The 27,496-nt window shown below is 41.1% G+C and overlaps 1 protein-coding gene across 3 annotated transcripts; it reads left to right on the top strand.

Moving 5' to 3' along the window:
- si:ch211-256e16.3 (kelch-like protein diablo) lies at nt 1-27,496 on the top strand. 3 transcript variants are annotated; one of them, XM_062452891.1, is made up of 12 exons: nt 1-255; nt 761-1,097; nt 1,271-1,405; nt 1,496-1,687; nt 2,040-2,183; nt 20,873-21,059; nt 21,309-21,455; nt 22,105-22,233; nt 22,743-22,919; nt 23,227-23,373; nt 23,484-23,649; nt 26,754-27,496. In XM_062452891.1, the coding sequence occupies exons 2-12, from the start codon at nt 819-821 to the stop codon at nt 26,923-26,925; spliced, it is 1,875 nt and encodes a 624-aa protein (XP_062308875.1). In that variant the 5' UTR covers nt 1-255; nt 761-818; the 3' UTR covers nt 26,926-27,496. The 3 variants fall into 3 exon arrangements, with proteins under 3 accessions (XP_062308875.1, XP_062308866.1, XP_062308884.1); XM_062452882.1 differs by having other exon boundaries at nt 802-1,097; XM_062452900.1 differs by having other exon boundaries at nt 802-1,097; nt 1,271-1,354.

The following is a 27,496-nucleotide window of genomic DNA, read 5'->3' on the forward strand; positions in this document are numbered from 1 at the left end:
TATAATAAAACATGGAAGTGGGAGTAATGCAACTAGCCTACGTGGTTGCCAACTGCCGTAAAACATCTAAGAACAAGCATTTTTTTTGCCAAAACAGCAGGTGGCGGTAAACGCTTTTCAGGTGTGCATGAACTGCTACAGACTCAGAAGGCAGAAGAAGGAATGGCGACTGGTCACGACTCTTGACAAACATTTTTTGTTTGTTTGGGAGAAGCTGAATTTGGACTGTACATTTTCTTCAACAATGTTGAACAGGTAATGTAGTGGAACACCAAGATGCCATCATATTTTTTTGTAATTTTATGTATATACAACTGGTTAAAATTGAATGTTGAAACATTAGCTAACAAGTAACTAGAGGCTATCATCAATAGCTAGAAAGCCAGTTGCCTGAAGTAGTAGTGCAGTAGGCTGCATTAGTACGGGACAGTGCATGTGACGGTGATTGATGATAATACCTCCTTTGTTATTCAGCTATTTACTTGGTTTACATATTTTCTTATGCTTATTTCTATGGCACAAACAGTTCTACTCGACAGTCTTGGAGTAGTCAAGTCCGTGGTCGCTTTAAATCGAAACCACTGAACTGGTCTTTGCATTTGACATTATCAGTGTTGTTTTATTCTGCCCTGTAAAATGTTTCTAGTGTAGGCTGTAAAGTTAGAAATGAATAGGAATCTGTAAGATACCTTATCCCAAACAGTGAGTTTGTCATGCACAAATCATTCAAGTGTATTTTATTTATTTATTTTGCCCAAAGGTAGACAACGTAACGACAGAACACGTGTTTCTCACATCTAGTCTGATCTAAACTGAGAATGGCTGAAATCATCGCGGTGAACATCATCTCGCCCTCTTCTCCTCCTGTCACCGCCACCCTGCCTCCCTCACCAGTCCTGGAGGACTCTAGCCTGCCATTGGCCTCTCTGGACAGTGAAGACTATGTGTTTGTGGAAGCCAGGCACCCTAACAAGGTCCTTGAAGGCCTGAACAGTCTGCGACTCAACAATGCCTTCTGTGACGTGACTCTGTGTTGTGGGGGACAAGAGTTCCCCTGCCATCGCATTGTACTAGCATCTTTCAGCTCCTACTTTCAGGTACACAACAACCACTATTGATCTTGTATACTGGTCTTGTTTTCAATGGACTTACAACATTTTATAAATTTAGCAGATACTTTTATCCAAAGTAACATACACATATCCCACTGAATGAGTTCTTTAAACAAGACTATTCTAATCTCTGTAAATGTCTATTGTTTTATCATCAGGCCATGTTCTCCACTGACCTCATGGAGTCCAGGCAGGAGCGGGTGGCCATCAATGGGGTGGAGCCTCAGATGATTGGCATGCTGGTGAGCTATGCCTACACAGCGGAGGTGGTCATCTCCAAGGCCAATGTACAGGTGCATCCCCCCCACCCCACCTTTCCAGTTTGCAGTTACTTTAGGCCTATAGTTACCATATCCGCCTAAAATCCCACTCGTCCTGCACAGGCCCTGCTAGCGGCAGCAAACTTGCTGGATGTGATGGCTGTGCGAGAAGCCTGCTGCCGTTTCATGGAGCGTCAGATGGATGAGATGAACTGTGTGGGGATCCACTGCTTTGCCGAGGCCCACTCCTGTACGGAGCTGGAGAAACGCAGCATGGACTTCATCCTCCAGCACTTCTGCACTGTCTGTCAGCAGGTGAGAGAGGGAATACAGATGGATGGAGAGAGGGGTGATGGATGGATGATGGGATGGAAAGAATGTAGGGGGGAAAAGGGGATGAGTTGATTTATTGAAATGTGGAGGAAACGTATGGATGAGCAAAAGGAAGGGATGAAATAAAGGAGGAACTTTTAAAAGGGTGCGAGTGAGTATTTTATTGTTGTAGTTCCTCAACCTTTTCTGCGTGGTTGGATCCTAGCCACTGTCAATGTTTGTGTACGGTAACTTTCGCCATTTACACCCAGTCAGCTTAGTGGCATTAAGGAACGAGTTAAAAGGAGTAAAATAAAGGAATGGGCTCACATCCTCGCTGCATTTTCCATTGTAGGAGGAATTCCTGTCTCTGTGTGTAGACAAACTGACAGAGATCATCGCCAGCGACCATCTCAATGTACTCCAAGAGGAGGCTGTGTTTGAGGCGGCCATGTTGTGGCTGGACAAGTGTGCCACCCGAAGGCAGAGCTTTGAGAAGGTTTGAGTATTTGAATGACCTGTGTCTTCTATGGTACAGTAGAAAGACTTATTGAGCTGTGTTTAATGCCATCTGTCTGCCAGCTTGTGTTGCCTATGCACGTGTCTGTGTGCACGCAGGGGCGGACTTACCCATTAGGCAAAGTAGGCAACCGCCTGGGGCCCCCAGCTGCCAGGAGGCACCTTGAAAGACTCCATAAAAATAATATATGATCAATAATAACTATAATAATAATACAAATCAATTAAGTCATAACCTTCCCCAAAAGTATCAACAAAGATGCCAACAGAGCGTTTATTCTATTTGTGTCAACGCAGGCTTCCTCTCCCACCCGATACTACTGTGGACTATTCCATCGATTGCAGCAACTGCGCAGCAAAGCACGTCATTTCAGTTGGTTAATATGAGACAGTAGAAGAGTTAAGTGAATGCAAAAACCAATTTGCTAAATGAAACGCAACTCCCCGAGCAGAGCACAAAAGAGGAAGACAAAAGACGAGAGAAAACAAGTAGTTGCCAAACTGAAACTACTGAATGAAACGTCATTTTCCTCTCCACTGGTATCCTATGATGCGGCAACTAGCACAAGTGCTGCTCAGTGAAGTTTGGCTAGCAACAGCAGCTAGGCTACTGTAGCTTGTTCGTAGCACAATTTACCGGGGTCAGCTTCTCCACGCAGGGCTCTAGACTGAGACCAAATTTGGCATTGTTACTAACAATGATCGCTTCCAACAAACCTTTTTTGAATTAGCCATGTCCCCCTAAATAAATGTCAAGCTTATTTACGTTTTGGGTGGCATATTTTCAGTCAGCAGATGGTACTGTTTGAATCGCGATTCCATCTGAAATACTGCCGGTGACAATGGTGTTACAATAGCTTGTTTCAAAGGGGGTTCTTAATTGGGTGTGCTTTGCCTTCGGCAAGGGCACAACCTTTGTTCTCTCACATATATATTATTATTGTGAGATTGTTTTCCTGTTTCTCTTTATTATTATTATTATTGTGAGAATGCTGTTAAGCATTCTCACTATTGTTTTCCTGTTTCTCTTTATTGTTGGAATGCTGCTTCAGCATTCCAAGTATTGTTCTTTGAATCTTTATTGTTGGAATGCTGCTTCAGCATTCCAAGTATTGTTCTTTGAATCTTTATTGTTGGAATGCTGAAGCAGCATTCCAAGTATTGTTCTTTGAATATTTATTCAACTTATTATTGTTGGAATGCTGCTTCGTTTTTGGATCAATAGATAGCTAATTTTGTGCTGGTCGTAGACAGTTGTCTGTTGAATCCAACAGACGTACACATTTGTTCAGAGCCCCACGAAAGCGAGACAAAGTCCAACTCTCGCCCCATAGAGACCAATGCAAATCTGGTGACAAAATCGTCAGAGAAAGCAAAAAGAACAAGATTTTGAAACTGCCGGTAGAGTCGTATTTCTGACCGCACAGAAATATATAGAATATCTCTGGTTTCGGCAGAGTCTTGGGTCTCGGAAAATATCCTTAGATTTTGGATTGGACGTACAGTTTTGCGTCTAGGTCAACTTGTTTGAGGTGTGGATTCTAGCTACATTTCTCTTATTCTCTGCCCTCAGCGCGTTAGCAATCATAGCTGCACCATCACCGTAACGACAGACACGCACCACTCAGTCTCTCAAATAGGTGATTGGTACGTTTACTTGACCATGAGAAACCCGATTACTAGCAATTGTCGGTTTATGCCAATAATACGATTACTCCGTTTACATGTGTAATTGTGAGAATGCTGTTAAGCATTCTCACTATTGTTTTCCTGTTTCTCGTTACTGTGAGAATGCTGTTCAGCATTCTCACTATTGTTTTTCAACTTCTTAGTTCTTCCGCCGTTTTTTGGCCTTTAACTCGTTCTGCATACTTTAACCGATTCCTACAACTCTTGTATCAAAACGTTCAGCTCCTTCAGGAGATGATGGCTATGACTTTTGGTATTTCTCACTTTTATACTTTTTAAGACATTAAGGTTTTTGTGCAAATTATTCTCCCATTAAAAGTAACTGTCTTCCTGTATCGGCCCTACTGCTGTATGTTTCATTCCATCAACACATTGAATCCAACTAAGAAAGCCGAGTAAACGCATAGGCTACATCTGCTACTGCTAATACTATCCCAACTATAATTTAATCTGTTAAAACGATAATATTCTTGTTACGACTAGCTAGCCTACTTCTTCTGTTTAACAGTTCAGCTTTCAGCTTCTCCCACATTGTAGGCTATTTTAGCTCTTAGCTTTGTTAAGATGATGCAGTTCAGCTTCCACACTGCCTCTTTTGTGTGACTCACACATTTTTGAAATTCATTTCAGCTTGCGGGTATTTTCTCATTTCTCACTTTTATACTTTTTAAAATATAAAGGTTTTTGTGCAAATTAATCTCCCTTTAAAAGTAATGGTAAATCCTTTCAAATCATTGTTGGAATGCTGCTCCAGCCCCTTTCAAAAATACCTTTCGGTTGCTTTGAAGCTTCAGCTTATAACTTTCTACTAAATTTTCACAATTTTCCGCTTTTTTAGCATGGTCAGCTATCCCCATTCAGGTTTTCAGCATTCTCACTGCTGTTTCGCAGGAACAGCCGTTTCTAGTTATTATTATATCAACTTCTTAGTTCTTCTGCCGTTTTTTGGCCTTTAACTAGTTCTGCATACTTTCACCGATTCCTACAACTTTTGTATCAAAACGTTCAGCTCCTTCAGGAGATGTTGGCTATGACTTTTGGTATTTCTCACTTTTATACTTAAGACATTAAGGTTTTTGTGCAAATTATTCTCCCATTAAAAGTAATGGTAAATCCTTTCAAATCATTAAAAAGCTTCCTCCTCTTTCAAACGTAACTACTTCAGCATACTTTCAGCTAGAGACACCATTCAACCTTTAAAATGTTCACAAGACATTCAGCTATTCCCAAATGATTCAGCTTTTTCAAATATTCAGCCAATTTTGAATTATGACAGTTTGAAATACATTAAAATGTTTGCTCCTTCTTGATTTTTATGAATGAGCAGCCAGCAGAGTGGCACACTGCTGGCTGCTCTTTTTCTGATATTCAACTAATTTGTCAAACAAATTCCTCTAACGTTCATATAGTTTAACTTACAGAAACAAGTTATACCTTAAAATGTAGGAAAAATTGTCCTCTTTCAGCCAATGTAACTACTAAAGAGCTCACGTTTACATATTTTCAGCTATGAGCCTTGAAGCGAGAGCAGCCTTTCAAATTCTCTCACTAACTTCAATGGAGAGGTGAGTAAAATCAGTCAGAGAAAGCAAGAAGGAACAAGATTTTGAAACTGCCGATAGAGTCGTATTTCTGACCGCACAGACATATAAAGGACATCTCTGGATTCGGCAGAGTCTTGGGTCTCGGAAAATATCCTTATATTTTGGATTGGACGTACAGTTTTGCGTCTAGGTTATCTTGTTTGAGGTGTGGATTCTAGCTACATTTCTCTTATTCTCTGCCCTCGGCGCGTTAGCAATCATAGCTGCACCATCACCGTAACGACAGACACGCACCACTCAGTCTCTCACACAGGTGATTGGTACGTTTACTTGACCATGAGAAACACGATTACTAGCAATTGTCGGTTTATGCCAATAATACGATTACTCCGTTTACATGTGTAATTAGTTATGCGATTACTCAATAAACACGTCTACATGATTCTTTTTTATTAATCGTTGTATGCTCCACGGACAAAACTTGCACCATCATCCTTCTGCAACAAAGTGTCGCCGTGTCTTCCTGTATCGGCCCTACTGCTGTATGTTTCATTCCATCAACACATTGAATCCAACTAAGAAAGCCGAGTAAACGCATAGGCTACATCTGCTACTGCTAATACTATCCCAACTATAATTTAGTCTGTTAAAACGATAATATTCTTGTTACGACTAGCTAGCCTACATCTTCTTCTGTTTAACAGTTCAGCTTTCAGCTTCTCCCACATTGTAGGCTATTTTAGCTCTTAGCTTTGTTAAGATGATGCAGTTCAGCTTCCACACTGCCTCTTTTGTGTGACTCACACATTTTTGAAATTCATTTCAGCTTTCAGCTTGGAAATGCTGAATGTTATCATTGTTGGAATGCTGCTCCAGCCCCTTTCAAAAATACCTTTCGGTTGCTTTGAAGCTTCAGCTCATAACTTTCTACTAAATTTTAACTTTTCAGATTTTTTTAGCATAGTCAGCTATCCCCATTCAGGATTTCAGCATTCTCACTGCTGTTTCGCAGGAACAGCCTTTTCTAGTTATTGGGTGTGCTTTGCCTTCGGCAAGGGCACAACCTTTGTTCTCTCACATATATATTATTATTATTATTATTTCTTTTTGCCCCCCTAAAACTCAGTCAATATTTGGCCTACATAGACAACATAGGTGTCAAAAGTTTCGTCTTGGTAGCGATTGAGTTGCTTCTATTGGAATTTACGTTCCGTTGCATGGTTTGGGCTTAAGTTAAGTTTTTGTGGCGAAAAGTGAAGCTAACGGTGGCTAATTTGCTAGCCACAGTCACTGATGTTACTAACGTCACGAAAACACGCGTGACTACCTTTAGCAGAACATTCATTTCGCATCTGTTAACTTGGGGGATAGCTAGGCTAACTATAGCTTTACTGCAAGGCAGCTGCAGAAACGCCACAAGCAAAGAGGCCAGGGTGATAACTATTTACTCATTTTACTTTGTGATATGACACACAATTGTGATGTGTAATGTACAATATAAGCTGATATTATTAAGGAAGTACATCTACTTTCGGAAACAGTAGTCTACTATGTCACTGAAGTATTAGCATCATGACGTTAGCCTGTGTTGCCCGGGCAACACATACTACAGTGGTCTATGATGTATCTGTTTTCAATCGTTAAAATAAACATTCCTCACATATACATTTTCGTTGTAGGATTTATTCTGACATTAGTAAACGATTTGTTGGCGAAATTACCATTACCTGTGGTTTCAAACCAGTGTAGCTCACTGCAACGCTGTAGCTTACGCGAGACACACTACAAAAACATCTACACTACACAGCTATTTAGGAAGTCAAACGGCGACAGAACATGTTCGGCACTCCCCTTACTTAAATCAAAAGTCTATCTAACTACTAACCTGAACTTCATTGCCACAGCCTAAACGTTGTCAATCTGTTCATGAAAATAATTAATTTCAGCTTAAACCGTACAACGGAACGTTAAATCCAATTCAACCAACGCAATCGCTACCAAGACGAACACAGCAGTAGTCTAGTACTGTACCGTAGTAGTACAATTTACCGGGGCAGCTTCTCCACATAGGGCTATATTGCATTTTGCGTTGTTGCTGACAATGATCGCTACCAGTGAGCTTTTTATGAACGAGCGATTTTCCACTAAATAAATGTCAAGCTTATTTATGGTTTTGGGGGCATATTTTCAGTTAGCAGATGGTACTGTTTGAATCGCGATTCCATCTTCTACTGCCGGGTAACGTAATAGAATAATCTTCAAAGGGGGTTCTTTATTAATGAATGAATGCCATGAGTAGGCTAAATGCCTGAAAATATCATAAGGGAAAAACTTAAAATGACGTTTAAGTCATAGAGATTAGGTCAATTTTTACACTGGTCTGCCAAATTTATTCGTTTTGATTTAACGATGAGGCTGCCTCTTGCAGGGGAAATGAGAAGACATCTATTTCATTCTACACTTCACTCGTATTTTCAGTTGTAAATGAGCAGCAAAAAAAAAATCTTTTAAATCTATGTAATCTTTATAAATAATAAGTATGCATTTTTATATAAAATATACAGAATTCTGTTGTAAAAATGTCATTCAAAAACGGACCCCTGTGCAACCGACGCAAGCAAGCACACCCTACAATTTCCCCAGAAATTGTACCCTCTCTAGTGAATTAATGCAATATGAGTAGGCTAAATGCTTGGAAATATCGATAGAAGGGAAACGCTTAATGTGTCAGAGGTTAGGATCGTTTTGCACCGGATTTCCCAATATCTTTACAACTGAGGCTGCTATAGCTTATCAATTTTCCTTCTTGCAGGGGAAATGAGTATGGAAGCAAATCGTTACCACAATTCAAATGCAAATGCATTTCCAGAAATGCATTTGCATTTCAGAAATGAAATTAGTAATCAATCATCCTATTTGCATTCTAATTTTCTCCAAGAGTGCTCAATCTTTCACTTAATTAAAATGAAAAAGAAATAGACATTTGAGATTTAATTTTCAAAACATGCCCCAGCAAATAGATACCAAAATTCAATTTGAAATGTAACATTTGAAAATTAAAATGCATTTCCAGAAATGCATTTTCATTTTAAGAACGTGGCTGCAAAATCATGATCACAATTCAAATTCAAATGCATTTGCAGAAATGCAAAATGAACGAAAAAGCATTCTGAGCGGCGCAGCAGAGTGACGTCAGTAGCCGCTCTTCTTCAGCTCCCTGCTGACCGAGCTACCCGTCTTGTTCGGTAGGGGGCGGTGTGCACATCTGCATTGCATTACATTGCAAATGTGCCGGGAAATTGATTGAATTGCCGGGTCTTTAGAGGACGCATCACAGACTGAGCAACTTGATGTCAAACAATGACTAAAACAGTGGCAGAGCTACTATTAATGTGTAAATCTGTGACGGCAGAGTATGCAGCCAAGCTCTCTATGACTTGTTCTACTCGGTCACGGGCATCAGACTCAGATATATTATTAGATTCTACCTGTTCAGCTAATTCTAACAGTGTTTGCACAATTTGAGGGAGCGCCATGATCTGTGATGCGTCCTCTAAAGCAGCGGTCCCCAACCTTTTTTGCGCCACGGACCGCTTTCATGTAAGACATATTTTCAAGGACCGGCAGGGACGGACTGGGAGGAAAGATAGGCCCTGGACAGCTGCGCTGCTAATGCATGCACATTCTGGGTTTGATGTGATCCTAGTTAGTGACTTCCACACCTAATGCGAGCGCGCGGAGCTGATTAGCTGATTTGAGTTTTATGTAAAATAAACAGCCGTTTTTTCAATTGACAAAACCATGTCTAGTGAATGTGATGTATGTTTGTCTCAATTTTTCAGCCCCATCTTTAACCCGTTAAGGAGTAGCGTCACACATATGTGATCGTTCGAAAGCGGGCCCCACAGAGTACCGTCACACATGTGTGATTCTGAACATTCCAACCGACTATTTTCCGATAGACAAAAACTATATGACACTATAGTATGGCTTCAAAATTTACAATTAGGAGGCTAACAAGTAATACTAGCAGGTAGTAGCATTGCTACGAGTATTATGCTAGGTTGCTAGGTAACGGAAGCTAACTAAAGCTAGCTAGCTTCCGTTTTGGAAAAATAACTCACTCTGGTGGAAGCGTCGGTAATATTTAGAACTCACTCCTTAAAAGGTTAAGTTTCTTGGTTTTCCATCATTATATTGTTACTAGCTAGCTTTCGATGTGTCAGTCCCACTGTTGTGTGTGACTATAAGCTACGACAGTGACACCCGAAGTGCGTTCCTTATATCCAGTTTAGGCCTATTCCATAATTTTGTTTGATTGCTGTCACGGCAGAAAATCCCGCTTGATGTTGGAAATGGAAGAAGGTTTTTCAGTGCTTTAGTGGCGATCTCAGGATAGCCTTCATCCAAAACACTGATAGAGTTGTTGTCTCAAACAGGCTTCATTGAGTGGTAACTATCACTTGTCATGTGTCAAGAGGAAGAGACGCGCATGATACCGCTCAATAAAGCCCACAAACTTGCTAAAAAATGAGTAAACACGTCTTTGCAGGGATTTTTTGCTCAGGGGAAAAGGCCTGCGGAGAAGGAGAGAATCAGGTCATTTTTCAGAATAAAACGTCTTTCAGACTCTGATAATCAATTAAAAGGAAATAATGTTATTAATTCTTTTTTGTGCGGCCTTGTACGAAATGACCCACGGACCGGTACGGGCACCGGTTGGGGAACGCTGCTCTAAAGACCCGGCAATTCAATCAATTTCCCGGCACATTTGCAATGTAATGCAATGCAGATGTGCACACCGCCCCTTACCGAACAAGACGGGTAGCTCGGTCAGCAGGGAGCGGAAGAAGAGCGGCTACTGACGTCACTCTGCTGCGCCGCTCAGAATGCTTTTTCGTTCATTTTGCATTTCTGCAAATGCATTTGAATTTGAATTGTGGTCACGATTTCGCAGCCACGTTCTTAAAATGAAAATGCATTTCTGGAAATGCATTTGAATTTGAATTGTGGTCACGATTTTGCAGCCACGTTCTTAAAATGAAAATGCATTTCTGGAAATGCATTTGAATTTGAATTGTGGTCACGATTTTGCAGCCACGTTCTTGAAATGAAAATGCATTTCTGGAAATGCATTTGAATTTTGGTAACGATTTGCTTCCATAAATGAGAAGACAACAGTTTCATTCTACACTTCACTTTTTGTATTTTGAATTGTAAATGAGCCGCAACAAATGTATGTATTACAATTGGGAAGGGCTGGCTTTAAGTGCGTGTGGGATCTACTGGAAAAAGATATACCGTATTTCTTCAAATAAACGCTGTGGCGTTTATTAAATATAGTTCAATTTTGGTGCAGCCTTTATTTGAGGGCGGCGTTTATTCGAGGGCGGCGTTTAAATTAGTAAGAGATTTCGTGAATTGTAGCTGCAGTGCAGCCATAGACAACTTTGTTGCTGGCATTGTGATAAATGAATCATGCAGCTAAAAACGCAGGTTTCTTTTACTACCGCTGACCTTGTCTATTTTTTGTTTGTCTAAGTGCGGCAACTCCCTTTCTCATTGGCGATCATTTAGGTGTGCGTTGGTAGTACAACTGTCTCAAATACAAATGTTCTGCATTGTGTAGAAAGGATTGCAAGGACGTAGATACACTGCCTTATCAAATTAAAATGCAAAAATATTAGTTATAAATATAGCTGCAAGCAGCAATGAGGTGGCCAAGCAGTCGAATGACCCATAAAACATGTTGTACGTCCTCAGAAGAGGGTTACGAGTACACGCAACAAGTTTGGTGTGAATCCATCAAAGATTTGCTGAGATACGACCCAACTTCCTGTTTGCTGGCTTAACGGCACATTTTGATTGGCCGTACCGGGCAAACGGTTTTGAAAATCCAAAAAACATATGATGGCTTTTGTGAGGCCTGGTCTGAAGATGATCTCTGCCAAATTTGGTGAAGATTGGAAAACATTTGTAGGAGGAGTACAGAAAAAACGTTTTTTCAGTAATTCAAAATGGCGGCCGCATCAATTCGGCTGTTATCACAAGTTATCATGTGTCACACACGGGATGTCCCAAGATATCATGAGACAAAGGAATCACTTAATAAAGGCAAACGAATCAACAGTTATTGGCCAAAACACATTTTTGCATCCTGTGGCCACGCCCAGTGATCACATGACACCAAATTGTTTGGACATCCTCAGATGAGGGTTCCGAGTCATCATACCAAGTTTGGTGTTGATTTCTCAAGGATTGGCTGAGATATGACCCAACTTCCTGTTTGGTGTCTTTGCTGCCGATTTTGATTGGCTGTACCGGACAAACGGTTTTGAAAATCAAAAATCTTTGGATAACTTCTGTGAGGGTTGCTCTGACGATGATGTGTGCCAATTCTGGGGAAGATTAAAGAATAATTGTAGGAGGAGTAGGCTTTCAAAGGTTTTCGATAAAACCGGAAATGGCGGAAAATCTATATAACCGGAAATTGACGTCATAGGGTGTGTTGAACTCGTCTTGACCCAGGGAATCCAATGGTACCTCATTTTTGAAAATCGGTCATACGGTTCAAAAGTTACGTGTGTAAACACAAGTCCAACTTTGACCCGTTGGTGGCGCTAGAGTGCTCCAATGGGAGACATGAAACTTGGTGAATATGAAGAGGGGACTGTGCTTAATGAGCGTGCCAAATTTCACAACTTTTTACCATACGGTTCTAGGGGCTGCCATAGACTCCAATGGCAGAAGAAGTGTAATAATAAATATAGCTGCAAGCAGCAATGGAGGGGCCAAGCAGTCCAGAGCAGGACATGGCTTCCATAGCACTTGTGCAACAATTAAGTCACAACAACCTGTTGCACTCATGCAACACACCAAGTTTGGTTGAAATATATGTTTGCGTTCAAGAGTACTGAGAGTTCAAAGTTATTTTTCTGGTATAACACTGCAGGCCTCCTCTGCTCCTCATGGGAACGATGGAACCCAAGTTTGGTGACAATCGCGCAAATGGTTGCTGAGATATGCTCTTGCGCCTCGTTTGGCGGCTTCGCCACCGCTTTTGATCGTCTCTACCGAACAAAGTTTTTGAAAATTCTTCTGATTGCTTTTGTGAAACTGGGTCTAAAGATCATCTTTGCCAAATTTGGTAAACATTGGACAAAAATTGGGGCGTGCAAAAGGTTTTTATACTTTTCCATGAAATCCAAAATGGCGGCCACGTCCGTTCGAATTTTATGAAAAGTTATTAATAGTCAGGCTTGATATCTCACAAGACATCAACAGACAAAGAATTTACTTTATTAAGGTAAACACTTCAACAGTTATTAGCCAAAACACGTTTATGCTTCCGGCCACGCCCCCTTTTAGTCACATGACACAATCTTTGGAGGACATCCTCAGAATAAGTTTCCGAGGCGGCCTACCAAATTTAGTTTCACTGCCTCAAACAACTGCTGAGATATGACTTCACTTCCTGTTTGGTGGCTTTTCTGCTGATTTTGATTGGCTGTCACGGACAAACGGTTGTGGGTATCAAAATGCTCTACCATAACTTTTGTGCGGCTTGGTCTGAAGAGCATATCTGGTAATTTTGAAGAAGATTTGACAAAGATTGTAGGAGGAGTAGGCTTTTAAAGGTTTTTGATAAAACCGGAAATAGCGGAAAATCTATATAACCGGAAATTGACCCCATAGGGTGTGTTGAACCCGTCTTGGTCCAGGGAATCCAATGGTACCTCATTTTTTAAAATTGGTCATACGGTTCAAAAGTTGCCTGTGTAAACACAAGTCCAACTTTGACCCATTGGTGGCGCTAGAGTGCCCGAGTATGGGACATGAAACTTTGTGAATTGTACCAAGGGACTGTCCCCAATGAGTGTGCCAAATTTCACAACTTTCGACCAAGCGCTTCTAGGGCCTGCCATAGACACCCAGTCTTAAGAAGTATAATAATAATAATAATAATAATAATAATAATAATAATACTAACAATAACAATAGGTGCTTCGCTGCTTGGCCCCTAATAAATATAGCTGCAAGCAGCAATGGAGGGGCCAAGCAGTCCAGAGCAGGACATGGCCTCCATAGCACTTGCGCAACAATTAAGTCACAACAACCTGTTGCACTCATGCAACACACCAAATTTGGTTGAAATACATGTTTGCGTTCAAGAGTACTGAGAGTTCAAAGTTATTTTTCTGGTATAACACTGCAGGCCTCCTCTGCTCCTCATGGGAACGATGGATCCCAAGTTTGGTGACAATCGCGCAAATGGTTGCTGAGATATGCTCTTGCGCCTCGTTTGGCGGCTTCGCCACCGCTTTTGATCGTCTCTACCGAACAAAGTTTTTGAAAATTGAAAATTCTTCTGATTGCTTTTGTGAAACTGGGTCTAAAGATCATCTTTGCCAAATTTGGTAAACATTGGACAAAAATTGGGGCGTGCAAAAGGTTTTTATACTTTTCCATGAAATCCAAAATGGCGGCCACGTCCGTTCGAATTTTATGAAAAGTTATTAATAGTCAGGCTTGATATCTCACAAGACATCAACAGACAAAGAAATTACTTTATTAAGGTAAACACTTCAACAGTTATTAGCCAAAACACGTTTATGCTTCCGGCCACGCCCCCTTTTAGTCACATGACACAATCTTTGGAGGACATCCTCAGAATAAGTTTCCGAGGCGGCCTACCAAATTTAGTTTCACTGCCTCAAACAACTGCTGAGATATGACTTCACTTCCTGTTTGGTGGCTTTTCTGCTGATTTTGATTGGCTGTCACGGACAAACGGTTGTGGGTATCAAAATGCTCTACCATAACTTTTGTGCGGCTTGGTCTGAAGAGCATATCTGGTAATTTTGAAGAAGATTTGACAAAGATTGTAGGAGGAGTAGGCTTTCAAAGGTTTTTGATAAAACCGGAAATAGCGGAAAATCGATAAACCTGAAATTGACGCCATGGTGTGCATTGAATTCGGCTTGATCCAGGGAATCCAATGGTACCTCATTTTTGAAAATGGGTCATACGGTTTAAAAGTTGCGTGTGTAAACACAACTCCAACTTTGACCCATTGGTGGCGCTAGAGTGCCCGAGTATGGGACATGAAACTTTGTGAATTGGACCAGGGGACTGTCCCCAATGAGTGTGCCAAATTTCACAACTTTCGACCAAGCGCTTCTAGGGCCTGCCATAGACACCCAGTCTTAAGAAGTATAATAATAATAATAATAAATATAGCTGCAGGCAGCAATGGCGGGTTCCTCCTCAGCATTGCAAACCATTACAAAATTGACATGACACAGACATGTATTTCATACATGTACACAACATTTCAATACAATTGGATCAATGGCTGATTTGAAGTCATTTTTTGAAATTCTTCACAAATTGTCACTGTAGAGAAATATCCATGCTGCCGACATTATGGGTTCTTGAGACTTCTTTGTTCCCCATTGGCAATAAGGCATGCGTACCAACTTTTAGACATTTTGGACTGACAGGGTTAAAATGCCACCCTTTTGAAAGTGACAACTTTGAAGCGTGTTCTGTCAGGCCACCTGTGCTCTGGTCAGGCCCATCATGCAGAGATCCATTCTTTAAAAGCTTTGATTACAACAATAACTTTATGAAAGTCAGAATACACTTTAGTAAAGGACGTGTGTAGTTTATGTACTACTACTGCTTGCTCTGCCCACACACTTTCCCCATCCATGCTGTTTCCCTCTTTGCCAGTGCGGGTGGTGCGGTGGCCGCATGAGGTTTAGGTGTAGTCCAAAAGTTGCCTCCCACAATCAAAACATATTAACCGCAACATTGTTTTCAAACTTTCTCAAAGATGGCTTGAAAACCACAGATATTGACTCTCTTCTTGAGTAGATCTCTTTCCAGAATCTCAGTCAATCCAGAATCAAGATTAGCCTCATAGGCAATTGGTCTGGTCTAGGGCACAGCCCACGTTCAGCTCCTTGCAAGTATAGCCTGTGATAGTAAAATGGCCGACTCTCTGTTCCCATTAAACTACACAGCATGCACACTCAAGGTGACCAACAAGATTATATTAACTAACAAACAATGGCCGGGTTTCCCAGATTCGTTAAGAAGCTCTTAACGCTAAGAGCTTCTTAAGAGCGTTCTAAGAACGCTCTAGAACGCTCTTAGAACGCTCCTAAGAAGCTCTTAGCGTTAAGAGCTTCTTAACGAATCTGGGAAACCCGGCCAATAACATTACAAACATCTAACTGAACGAACACAACAACTGAAATCCCTTGCGTAGCTGTTGTTTTTTTAACATGCCGCACTGCATGCTGGGTACCCAAGAGCGCTGACGCTGATTATCTAGCTGTGCTCCGACTGCGTGATATGACGAGATGCTAGTGGTGCGCTGAGGTCTCAGAGTCTCCTGCCCGAGTTCAAGTTCTGCCCGATTAGCAAGCTATTTTTACTAATGTTTTGTTAGCAATTGAATGGTAATGCAAGCTAGCTAAAAACAATGTTAGTTAGCTTGGCTAAACTGGTTTTCATAGCAACAGAAATCAACAAATCAGATCAGTCGAACTTTATTCAGAAATGGGGGGATGGCGGGAACATTAAAGGTGTAGGTACAGTAAAAGTGAAATGGAACGCGTCTTTCTGCCTTGAAGCTGCGTGCGCATCAACAAGACCCCATCTATATGTAAAGATAACATCCAAGCTAACAATTTCGCCAAATCTGACTGCAGCATTGTATACCATATGTACCGTGTTATGGTTGTTTGAGTTAAACAACTTGCTAAATGAATTAAATGTCAAATCCAACTATAAATGTATAAAAGAGAGTTCCAATCAAATCTGAATTTGTTTTAAACCTAGAGGTTTAAAAGGTTACCTTTGCCTAAACTGACATGCACCAACTCAGTTTCAACAGCCATTTACACATTTAGTCTCTATTTGTTACTCTATTCTTAAGGCATGTTTAACTTAATGTCTGCACCTCTCTGTCACCAACTGTCTCTGCAGTGGGGGCTTCACAGGGTGTCTACAGGTATAAACAAGTTAAATGTAAGACCTTTTAATACCACTTCCAAATGAAATTAAAGACCAAACTTACGATGGAAATACAAATCAAAAGTGGAAATATACAGTCATCTTTCCAAGTAAACACTGATGTCTGTTCAATATGAACAGTATGGTAAAATGACAATAATCGGTTGAGTTTAAGAACATTGACTAAATGTGTGTAATGCGGAAGGATAACACAAAAATGTAATTGCTGTCCTAAATTATACTTATTATTACACTAGGGTGGAAATGGTGGAGCAGAAACTAACAATTCAATGAATCCCATGGAAACAAAGGCAAATGTGTGAGATGTACTGATGTGGAGCACAAATGCTCCAAGAAGCAGTACTTCTCTTGAGTGGTTTTTATTCAGATGAATAATCATTGGATTCAGGTCAAAAGTCTATCACTGGAACTAGTTTCATCACTTAAGACACAAAGTCAGCAGCTTGGCATACTGGCACATGGAAAGGATTAAACATTTAGACTTTCATCAAAGTAATGCTGGCTTGTCCTTTTTCATCAATGTCCTCAAAAAAGCAGGCTGCAGAGCTACTGTGTCTGTGGGGTGACTGTCTCTGGAGGGCTGGCAGGCAGGGGCAAGCAGGGCCTGCAGGCAGGCAGGCAGGCAGGCCAGCTGGATCAAGCTGTTCTGGGGTCAGGGCTGAAGAGAAGCTGTCCAGCTAGAGAGGGGTAGTCCAGCAAGGGGTCTGTGTGGATCTCACCATCCTCGAGTCTGTTGCATCCTCTGTTGAACTCTGTTGAGCAGGCCTCTGCATGACCCTCCAGACCTGTCAAAGTGAAGAAAGGGTCCATGTCAGTTGTGAAAAATGAAGCTTTTCCCATCTACACTTGATACAGACTTCAGTTTTGACTGTGAAATGCAGTGTCATTACTTGAACTTGAATCCAAATGTGTTGACGTCATGGAGACCCATGCAGTCACTCAAAACACAGGTTCGATTCCAGGCTCTGGCAAGAGTATTTACCTCTAAACTGGTCAATATATACACATCTGACAAAAGACCAGCTCGACCTTTGCTTGTAAACAGTGATTCTGACTGTAAGAGACCTTTAAATAGCCTGACTTACCGAAATTGGCAAAACTAGCCTGGCTAACGTAGGTCGCTTTCTCAGGGCATATGACGAATGAAACAGGCTCGCCTTGAAAAAGTCTCCCTGCCGCATAGGCTTATTACAAAGACTTTCACGCCAAAAATCACCATTATGAGCCGACAGGTCTGTGGGGAATTGCTTTTTCTCCTAAAGGCTGCTCTCCTCGACCTTTTTGATGAACAATTCGCCGAGATGCAAAATGACTCACTAATTAAAAACACAGAGGAAAAAAGCTAGAGCTACAGTAGCTACTTTTCGAGTTTGGTTTTCCGTCACTTCAGAATCACGATCTATAAGGTCTAAAAGTGCTAAACCTTCACCATAATTCAAGAGTAGTGTACTTTCACAAACCCAATCATTAATTCTATCTTAAAATGTGTAAAACCAGGACTTACCGAAAGTGGCTGCCTCCAACACGGCTTTCACGGGAGACGACTTTCACGGGACACGGGAAACAACAATGGCCGCCGAAAAATAATTTGTATTCGTAACAGCGAGCTGCGATTGGAAGCGAAATGAAACAGGGGCTAAAAAACGAGGGTGGGGGCTTGGTCAGCACACATTTTCAAGAAAGCATGCGTGTGTCAAGGGGCTCTGGCCCCTTGTGTGTGAGAGAATGTGGAGCACGCGCGCACAGGAGCAAAGGGAGAGAGGATTTGGGGAAACAGCCCTAGAAATTAGCCAAGCATGCATGTTTCAAATATTCACTAAAAATCGAGTTTTCATGTTACAGTCAACTTTTTCTCAGATTTGTGTACTCAACATTCTCAAGAGTCTTCATATGAACTAGTGATTGAATCAGAGTATCAGTTTTTGGCCGGCGGATGTGTAAAGCATTATTTTAGCATTAGCAATAAATTCAATTTGCTTTATATCAATCATTTTTAGAGGTATGAAGTTGCCTTTGCACATGGTAACATGTTGTAGTGTCTTCCACGTGACATACCAAGTTTGGTGTTGATATCTCAAAGATTTGCTGAGATTTGACCAAACGTCCTGTTTGGTTGCTTTGTTGCAGATTTTGATTGGCTCTACCGGACAAACGGTTTTGAAAATCAGAAATCCCTACGATAACTTTTGTGAGGCTCAGTCTGGATATCATCTATGGCAATTTTGAAGAAAATTCGACCAAAAATGTAGGAGGAGTAGGGAAAAAACGCGTTTCCTTAATCTTTATTGTACAGACAAATCCAATATGGTGGCCGTTATAGCTTCTTGAGGCTTTTTTATTCCTCATGAGAAATAAGGCATATGTAATGAATTTCAGAATTTTGGGACTTATGGCCTGCAAATGGCATCAATTTGAAAATTGACATATTGGGGCGTGGCCTGTAGCGCCACCTATTGTCTCACATGGCCCATGTTTGGTATGGTAGTTACTAATGGTCTGCAGTTTCAACATGCCAAATTTCACAACTTTTTACGGTACTGGTCTAGGGGCTGCCATTGACTCCCATGGGTAAAAAATAATAATACCACCAATAACAATAGGGTTCTCCTACCGGAGGAACCCTAATAATAATAATCATAATAATAATCATAATAATAATAATAATAATAATAACAATAACAATAGGTGCTTCGCTGCTTGGCCCCTAATAAATATAGCTGCAAGCAGCAATGGAGGGGCCAAGCAGTCCAGAGCAGGACATGGCCTCCATAGCACTTGCGCAACAATTAAGTCACAACAACCTGTTGCACTCATGCAACACACCAAATTTGGTTGAAATATATGTTTGCGTTCAAGAGTACTGAGAGTTCAAAGTTATTTTTCTGGTATAACACTGCAGGCCTCCTCTGCTCCTCATGGGAACGATGGAACCCAAGTTTGGTGACAATCGCGCAAATGGTTGCTGAGATATGCTCTTGCGCCTCGTTTGGCGGCTTCGCCACCGCTTTTGATCGTCTCTACCGAACAAAGTTTTTGAAAATTGAAAATTCTTCTGATTGCTTTTGTGAAACTGGGTCTAAAGATCATCTTTGCCAAATTTGGTAAACATTGGACAAAAATTGGGGCGTGCAAAAGGTTTTTATACTTTTCCATGAAATCCAAAATGGCGGCCACGTCCGTTCGAATTTTATGAAAAGTTATTAATACTCAGGCTTGATATCTCACAAGACATCAACAGACAAAGAAATTACTTTATTAAGGTAAACACTTCAACCGTTATTAGCCAAAACACGTTTATGCTTCCGGCCACGCCCCCTTTTAGTCACATGACACAATCTTTGGAGGACATCCTCAGAATAAGTTTCCGAGGCGGCCTACCAAATTTAGTTTCACTGCCTCAAACAACTGCTGAGATGACTTCACTTCCTGTTTGGTGGCTTTTCTGCTGATTTTGATTGGCTGTCACGGACAAACGGTTGTGGGTATCAAAATGCTCTACCATAACTTTTGTGCGGCTTGGTCTGAAGAGCATATCTGGTAATTTTGAAGAAGATTTGACAAAGATTGTAGGAGGAGTAGGCTTTCAAAGGTTTTTGATAAAACCGGAAATAGCAGAAAATCGATAAACCTGAAATTGACGCCATGGTGTGCATTGAATTCGGCTTGATCCAGGGAATCCAATGGTACCTCATTTTTGAAAATGGGTCATACGGTTTAAAAGTTGCGTGTGTAAACACAACTCCAACTTTGACCCATTGGTGGCGCTAGAGTGCCCGAGTATGGGACATGAAACTTTGTGAATTGGACCAGGGGACTGTCCCTAATGAGTGTGCCAAATTTCAAACTTTCGACCAAGCGCTTCTAGGGCCTGCCATAGACACCCAGTCTTAAGAAGTATAATAATAATAATAATAATACTAACAATAACAATAGGGGCCTCGCAGCTTCGCTGCTTGGCCCCTAATAATACTAACAATAACAATAGGTGCCTCGCAGCTTCGCTGCTTGGCTCCTAATAATAATAATAATAATACTAACAATAGGTGCCTCGCAGCTTCGCTGCTTGGCCCCTAATAATACTAACAATAACAATAGGTGCCTCGCAGCTTCGCTGCTTGGCCCCTAATAAGAAAAGGTAGAAACACTTAAGTGGCTTCGCCGCTTCGCGGCTTGGCCACCAATAAGAAAAGGTAGAAACACTTAAGTGGCTTCGCCGCTTCGCGGCTTGGCCACCAATTAGTAATTTCTTAATTTAAGTAAACAACTATTTTAAGTCACTATCCACCTATACTAGAAACAAATCCTATTAGATTGGAAATCTTAAAAACAAGTTAATCACACTTGGATGTTTTGCAGTGAACTTGAAGTATTTCCCTGTGTATCTGTGTAGGTCCTGGAGCACATCCGCCTGCCTCTGATTAGCCCTTATTACCTCCATGATGTGGTTGAGTCCCTGGAGGTGGTGAGGGAGTCGCAGCGCTGTCAGAGGCTCATCTCTGAGGCCAAGGACTACCTCCTGCTGCAGGACCGCAGAGGAGAGCTGTACTGCCCCAGAGCACGCCCACGCAGGTCTACAGGTAACACACACACTATGGTCACCTAAACACATGCGCAATCCAGCTCTTAAAACGGCCAAATGCAATAATTGAATGTGCCCTTAAGGGTAAACAAAACTCAAAAAACAAATATCTTTGGGAAGGCAAGCATGCCTGGAAGGATTGTCTTCTATTGAATCTTCTATTGTCCTCACTTTGAACTCCTAAATCCATATGGCTGATCAGATCAGTCCCTCTTCCCCTGTCTCTCTCTTATTTTCACGGTGACAGGGACAGCTGAGGTGATTGTGACTGTGGGCGGGGAGGACGACAAGGTGGTCCTGCGTAGCGTGGAGAGCTTTGACCCCCTCACCGGCCAGTGGAAGAGCCTGGCCTGTCTGCCCTTTGCTGTCAGCAAGCATGGCCTTGTGGTGTCAGGTGAGGAGGAAGTGGCTCACGATACTTCATTTGATTACAGGCAATTCAATTATAAATGTAGGGCTCAAAATTAACTTTTTTACTTGGTAGTACTTGGTGCTCCCAACAAAGCCAAAAATTAAGAGCACCCACAAAATATTAGGGCCGCATTAATTTTTTTATGTTATAGATCTATTTTGCGTGCTAGTTGGCTCCCTGTCAGGTCAAATGGAACGTTCGCGGCGATGCAAGCAACACAATTGGGACCAAGACGAACATTTTGATACCAACATTGTCTACAGGGCTTCAAATGAAATGTTTTACTTGCTAATACTGGTGCTCCCAACTTAAAAATGTTAGGAGCACAGCAACATTATTGGAGAACTCACCAAAATGTTCATATTGTCTTTGCGACCAAAATGGTTGCATTTTCATAGTAGAGGTGGGTTTCAATCTCAAATTTCACATTGATATTTTCCCTCTGCTGTGACGTTATTCTGTTGGATTGTGTATATATATATATATATATATATATATATATATATATATATATATATATATATATATATATATATATATATATATATATATATTTGTATATATATATATATATATATATATATATACAAATATATATATATATATTTCCCTCTATCTCTCTCCTCCTCAGGCTCAACTCTGTACCTGGCTGGAGGAGAGTTCCCTGATGGGTCAGCCAGCAGGGAGATGTGGCGCTACGACCCCAGCTTTGACTCCTGGCTGGAGATGGCACCCATGAACGTAGCTCGTTCAGAGTTAGGTAAGTCTATCACTGTACAATGTACATGAAGAATGCACATTTATACATTTGTACATTAATAAAGAAATTAAAACTGGTACCATAACGGTTATCTGCACTCGGTTATCTGCACACAATTTTTGGAGCATATGCAACCAAAATGGTCGCAATTTCAAACCCTATCCTTAATCAAATCATGATCAATTGCATACAGGACAAATTTGAACTTGATATTTTTCCACACCACTAAAATTGTCTGCAGCTGGTGTTTACATGAACTGAAAGCTTATTCAATGATGCCTATTTGAGAGTATGGGTTTTATTATCGGAACTGTAAAGAAAATATATTTGTTATTGGAATTCAGATTATTATTATATTTTGTGTAAGTGCAGTATCGGACCCATCCCTAAAAATGCGATTTTCAAGAATCTACGTGGATACGATTCAACACTTACAACCTAGTAGGCCACCAATCTGTGGATGTGGATTTATGTGGAGGCATTTCAGTTAAGGTGAGGCTTACCCCCAGGTCTGGTGACGCTGGATGGGTATGTGTTTGCTGTGGGAGGCTGGGAGGGCCGCTCTCGTCTGGACTCTGTAGAGTGCTACAACCCTCACACCAACACCTGGCAGTTCATGGAGTCAGTCAAGATGGCTGTCACCAGCCCTGCAGTGGTGGCCCTAGATGGCCTGCTCTATGTTACAGGTACAGAGTGGGGTGACGTCCTCATAACATTGTGTTGTATATTGACATAAAAAGTGTAATAGTTCTGCATGCCCTATTCCAGATGGGGAGAACTTAAGACTGTTTAGTTTCACAAATATTTGACCATATTTAACCTACAAATCAGTCTTGTCTTTAATTAGTAAAAAATAATATCACATTGATATAGCACCTTTCAAAAAACCCAAGGACTCTTTATTCTTGAATACATTGTAGTCTTATTACAATACCCCTACAGTAGCCCTCTTCTCTTATGTATCCTATTATAGTGTTTCCCCCTTGCTTCTAGGTGGGGCTGTTCTAGAGGAAGGGGATGGCACAGAGATGGCGCAGGTGTACAATCCTAAAACCTCAGGGTGGACAGAAGTCGCCCCCATGCATATTCCTCGCTCTGGATCAGCCTCCTGCTCTCTGAAGGGAAAAATCTATGTCATAGGTAGTGGATTCTTACAGGGACCAAGCTCAGGCATTACATTGAAATAAATGCTTTTTATACATTTTACTACTACACTATGACTCATTATTCTCTCCCTCTTTGACCTGCAGGTGGCTGGCATGCCTCTGTTGAGAACACAGACAAGGTGGAGTGGTACGACCCCAAGACCAACCAGTGGACCATGTGTTCCCCCATGAAGGAGAGGCGCTACCGGCCTGGGGTGGCGGTGGTGGATGGAAAGATCTACGTCCTGGGAGGGGAGGAAGGCTGGGACAGGTAAGTTACTACTAGAGCCCTACCTATTTATCGGCGTGCCGATATTATCGGACGATATTAGGCATTTTCACTATCGGTATTGGCATTTATAATGGCCGATATTTTTTATTATGCCTTCACAATACAAACAAAATCAAGGCTCATAATGGCCAATAAATGAAAAAAAGAAGAAAAAGAAAGACCCTTCAACCATGTTATGAGTGTTGGCGTTGCATAGTTTGTCCACCAGAGGGCACTCTTCAATGTCCCTGTTGGCAACACTCATGTTTAGAACACCACAAACCCTATAACCAGCTGATCCAACCAGTCGGGCAGAGTGTTAGGGAAATCTGTTTGTTTTGTTACGCGTTTCTGGATTATAATTTTTTTGTATATATATATATATATAGGAATATCAGATTTTCTTATCACCAAATATTTGTATCGGTATCGGCCTTAAAAATCCTTTAGCGGTTGGGCTCTAGTTACTACCTGCTGGAAGGAGTTGACTGGGCTCAACTCTTAACTGCTGAATGTAGTAGATCAGTGTTTTCCAAACTTTTTTTGGCAACCCTCATTTTCAAAATGACAAACCATCGCGACCCAAATGATATGAAAAAGGGTGTTTGCAAATATACCATTTTCCTATAATTATTATTTATTTGTATGAGTTTTAACCCTTGCGTTATCTTCGGGTCGTTCTGACCCATCAGTCATTGTGACCCACCGTCGTATTGCGACAACTTTACCGCATACAAAAACAAAGTGAAGCATTTTATTTTAACCGTTGGGCTGTCTCAGACCCCCCACATTGCGAAGGTTAAAAGAAAATTATTTTTATTTGTTTTTGTATTGGGTAAAATTGGGTAAACACAACGATGGTTTGTTATGAACCTTTGGGTCATGTGACCCGAAGGCAGCACGAGGGTTAACAAAATAATTCATTCTAATTGTTATCAGTAATAACACATTAATTTTCTCAATATTGACAGTATTATCATCACAGAACGGTCTTGTAAAAACATGTTTTAATCACAAAAATAACCAAGATCAGGTGATTTCCCCCCCCCCCCAAATAAGTATTAGACTCCTCATATAAATGTACTTACATTAGGTGCTAATGTGACAGGTGCGCCTGCTTCTTTTTCCTCAATATTACAGTCCAGTCAGGTGTGCAGGATGAGAGGTCAGTCTATTTCTGTGCTTTATTTTTGTCAGAGTGGAAAATCCAACTTCACATTTGTATGTGAAGTTGGAAGTTGCTTTACTTAGCACTGGATATTCAGATGCGATGCTCAGTCAGAATGATAACTTCATGACTGCGTGTCGTTATTTCAATGTACTGTCACTGGTCAGCTGTAGTAGCTCAGTTTTCCTCAGATGGAGTTAAGGTCAACTCAAGGAGTGACAGTGGGCTTTCAAAATCAAAGGTTTTTTTAATCAATTTCTTGTCCCTCAAAGTACCATCAAACCTCTCTTCTGGAAAGTAGCGATTGAAGTTGTCTATAAGTGCTGTCAGATGTAATTGAATAAGGTCAGTCATGCTCTTGATACCGGTGTCACTAAAACCATTTTCTTTTATGTACTGTAACATAGTCGGAAACATGTAGTAGCTGGGTTTGGGCCTACTGAGTCGCGCACGCATTATTGACGATTTGTCATGATCTTGGATTGTTCGGTTCTCATTTTGGACTTGCTGTCATAGCAACAAGGAGGATGACACGGGAGCAGGCTTATGTAAACAAGATTTGATTGCGGCTTTATGATACAGGAAGTCTGTCACAGCCATGTCTTGTCCGTTTTTACGACAACCTGTTGCAGAAGGTGCAAAAATAATTAGCAGAATTGAACATGAACCCGAATTAATTGCGCATTGCGTGATAGACAGTGCGATAGGCTACTATACTTTTAGCTTGTAGCTTAAATTATATAGGGAGAATATTGGTAAAGTATGTAGGCCTACAAAGTAATATTTAATAAATAATTCTAAAGTTGACAACTTTACAAATGTTCACCGCAGTCTACAATTAATGTAGTAAAATAATAACATATTTATTGTATTGAAATATATCAAATAATATGGTGTATTTTATCATAATCAGCCGATTTTGATTTTAAAAAACCAAGCCACGCAGCAGCGCCACGCAGCCTGTGTGGCCGGTCCAATTTGATAACATGGGCGCCGAAAGGCCGAACTGTGCTTTCTCATTCAATGTTATGTTTTTATCAAGAACCTTAGCAGAATACTTAATTTCTTCTGCTTTCCTTTGAAAGAAGAATACAATCAGGATGGCTAGTCTCGCCAGTGGGAGCTTGCCTAGCAGCAGTGCTAGTAATAAGTGGTTCTGATTCTAGACCTCATTCTGACAACAAAACAATCCATGTTGATGTTTTAACTAGCGAAACTAAAGTAAAATTAATGTTGGTTTGGTTTGTTTTTGTTTTTTTTGACGACTTAGTTAAGGCGGAAGGCGTGTTGCTTAGGCGGCCGCCTTAACCCTTGTGCTGCCTTCGGGAGCATCGTTGTGTTGCGACAACTTTACCCAATACAAAACAAATAAAAAGCATTTTCTTTTAACCTTCGCGATGTGGGGGGTCTGAGACAGCCCGACAGTTAAAAGAAAATGCTTCACTTTGTTTTTGTATGCGGTAAAGTTGTCGCAATACGACGGTGGGTCACAATGACTGATGGGTCAGAATGACCCAAAGACAACACAAGGGTAAACTGAAAAGTGCTGCGGGAGACCCTGCATTCTCAACGTACAGTGGTTATTTTGACTTGGGTAAGCTTGACCTACATTTGTGTCTGTGGAGATGTACTGTCAATAATAAAAAAATTAACCCTGAGAGAAAACCAATGACAAAATAATTATGAAAACATATTTTCCGACCCCAGACTTTGAAAAATACTGTACTAGATGATTAATATCGCTTTGAAATGCCAAATTAGTTTCTCGATCAGCAATTTCCCATACAGTAAGTAAATGTTAAAATATTGGAGTAACTATGCACTCCCAAATACCAATTTCAAAACTGTTTTGGCACAACAACCTAGGAATAATTTATGTAAAATGGAGGTAGTAGCAGCCATTGTCTTACCTAGCATACGTATCCTGCCTCTGCAGGTACCACGACACCATTGAGCGGTACTGTGAGGAGACGGACACTTGGGAGATCGTGGGGGAGATGCCCACCAGCCGCAGCTGGCTAAGCTGCGTCTCCCTCCAGATTAGGAAGGACGCTCACGGGGGGGGCCACCCCGGCACGGCTTCAGAGACTGAGTTCTCTGTGGACTGACAGGGGAGCCCTATTATGCCTTCTGTAGGAGAGCTCAGTGCATCTCTGCCAAACAGTCTTCAGACAGTCACCTATCCTCTTTTCAGGACATTGCAGTTCTGCATTCTAGAGAGGATCACCAGCAGGCAGCTACCTTGGCATGGTGCCCTCTTGTGCCACTCAGGACACGGCACATCACTGTTTCTCTGAACCTTAGCTACAGGGAAGAGAAATCTTAATGCCTTGTTGACAGCTGCGGAAAAAAATAGGTTATTTTCTCAATTGCTTGTCTCTTCACAGTGGCAGCAAGAGAATAACGTCACCTTGTGCGTATCTATGGTAAGTGTCTTTATGGATGAATTTTCCATCCCTCTTGTCAAACCCTTGCTCTTGCTGTCTAGAATGTGAAAGAGTGGAGTCAGGGTGTGTCATGGTTTGGATGTCAGTTGCCTTTTCAGTGTAGATATTTTCCTCACCATAGTGTATTTTTGTACCATATTTTTGTGATGACTTGTATTTATTTTGGTTAAGATATGAGAATACCCTTTGAAAAAAAACAAAAAACAAAAAAAAAAACAGTATTTTCCCAAGT

This window comes from Osmerus eperlanus, chromosome 2 (genome assembly GCF_963692335.1).
Source record: "Osmerus eperlanus chromosome 2, fOsmEpe2.1, whole genome shotgun sequence".
Classification (NCBI taxonomy): domain Eukaryota; kingdom Metazoa; phylum Chordata; class Actinopteri; order Osmeriformes; family Osmeridae; genus Osmerus; species Osmerus eperlanus.

Bases quoted from the DNA above. Each gene is read 5' to 3' on its own strand.
- si:ch211-256e16.3 (XM_062452891.1), top strand. From the start codon at position 819: ATGGCTGAAATCATCGCGGTGAACATCATCTCGCCCTCTTCTCCTCCT. The intron at 1,688-2,039 runs GTGAGAGAGGGA...TTTCCATTGTAG, and splicing joins TCTGCACTGTCTGTCAGCAG to GAGGAATTCCTGTCTCTGTG. The intron at 21,060-21,308 runs GTAACACACACA...TCACGGTGACAG, and splicing joins ACGCCCACGCAGGTCTACAG to GGACAGCTGAGGTGATTGTG.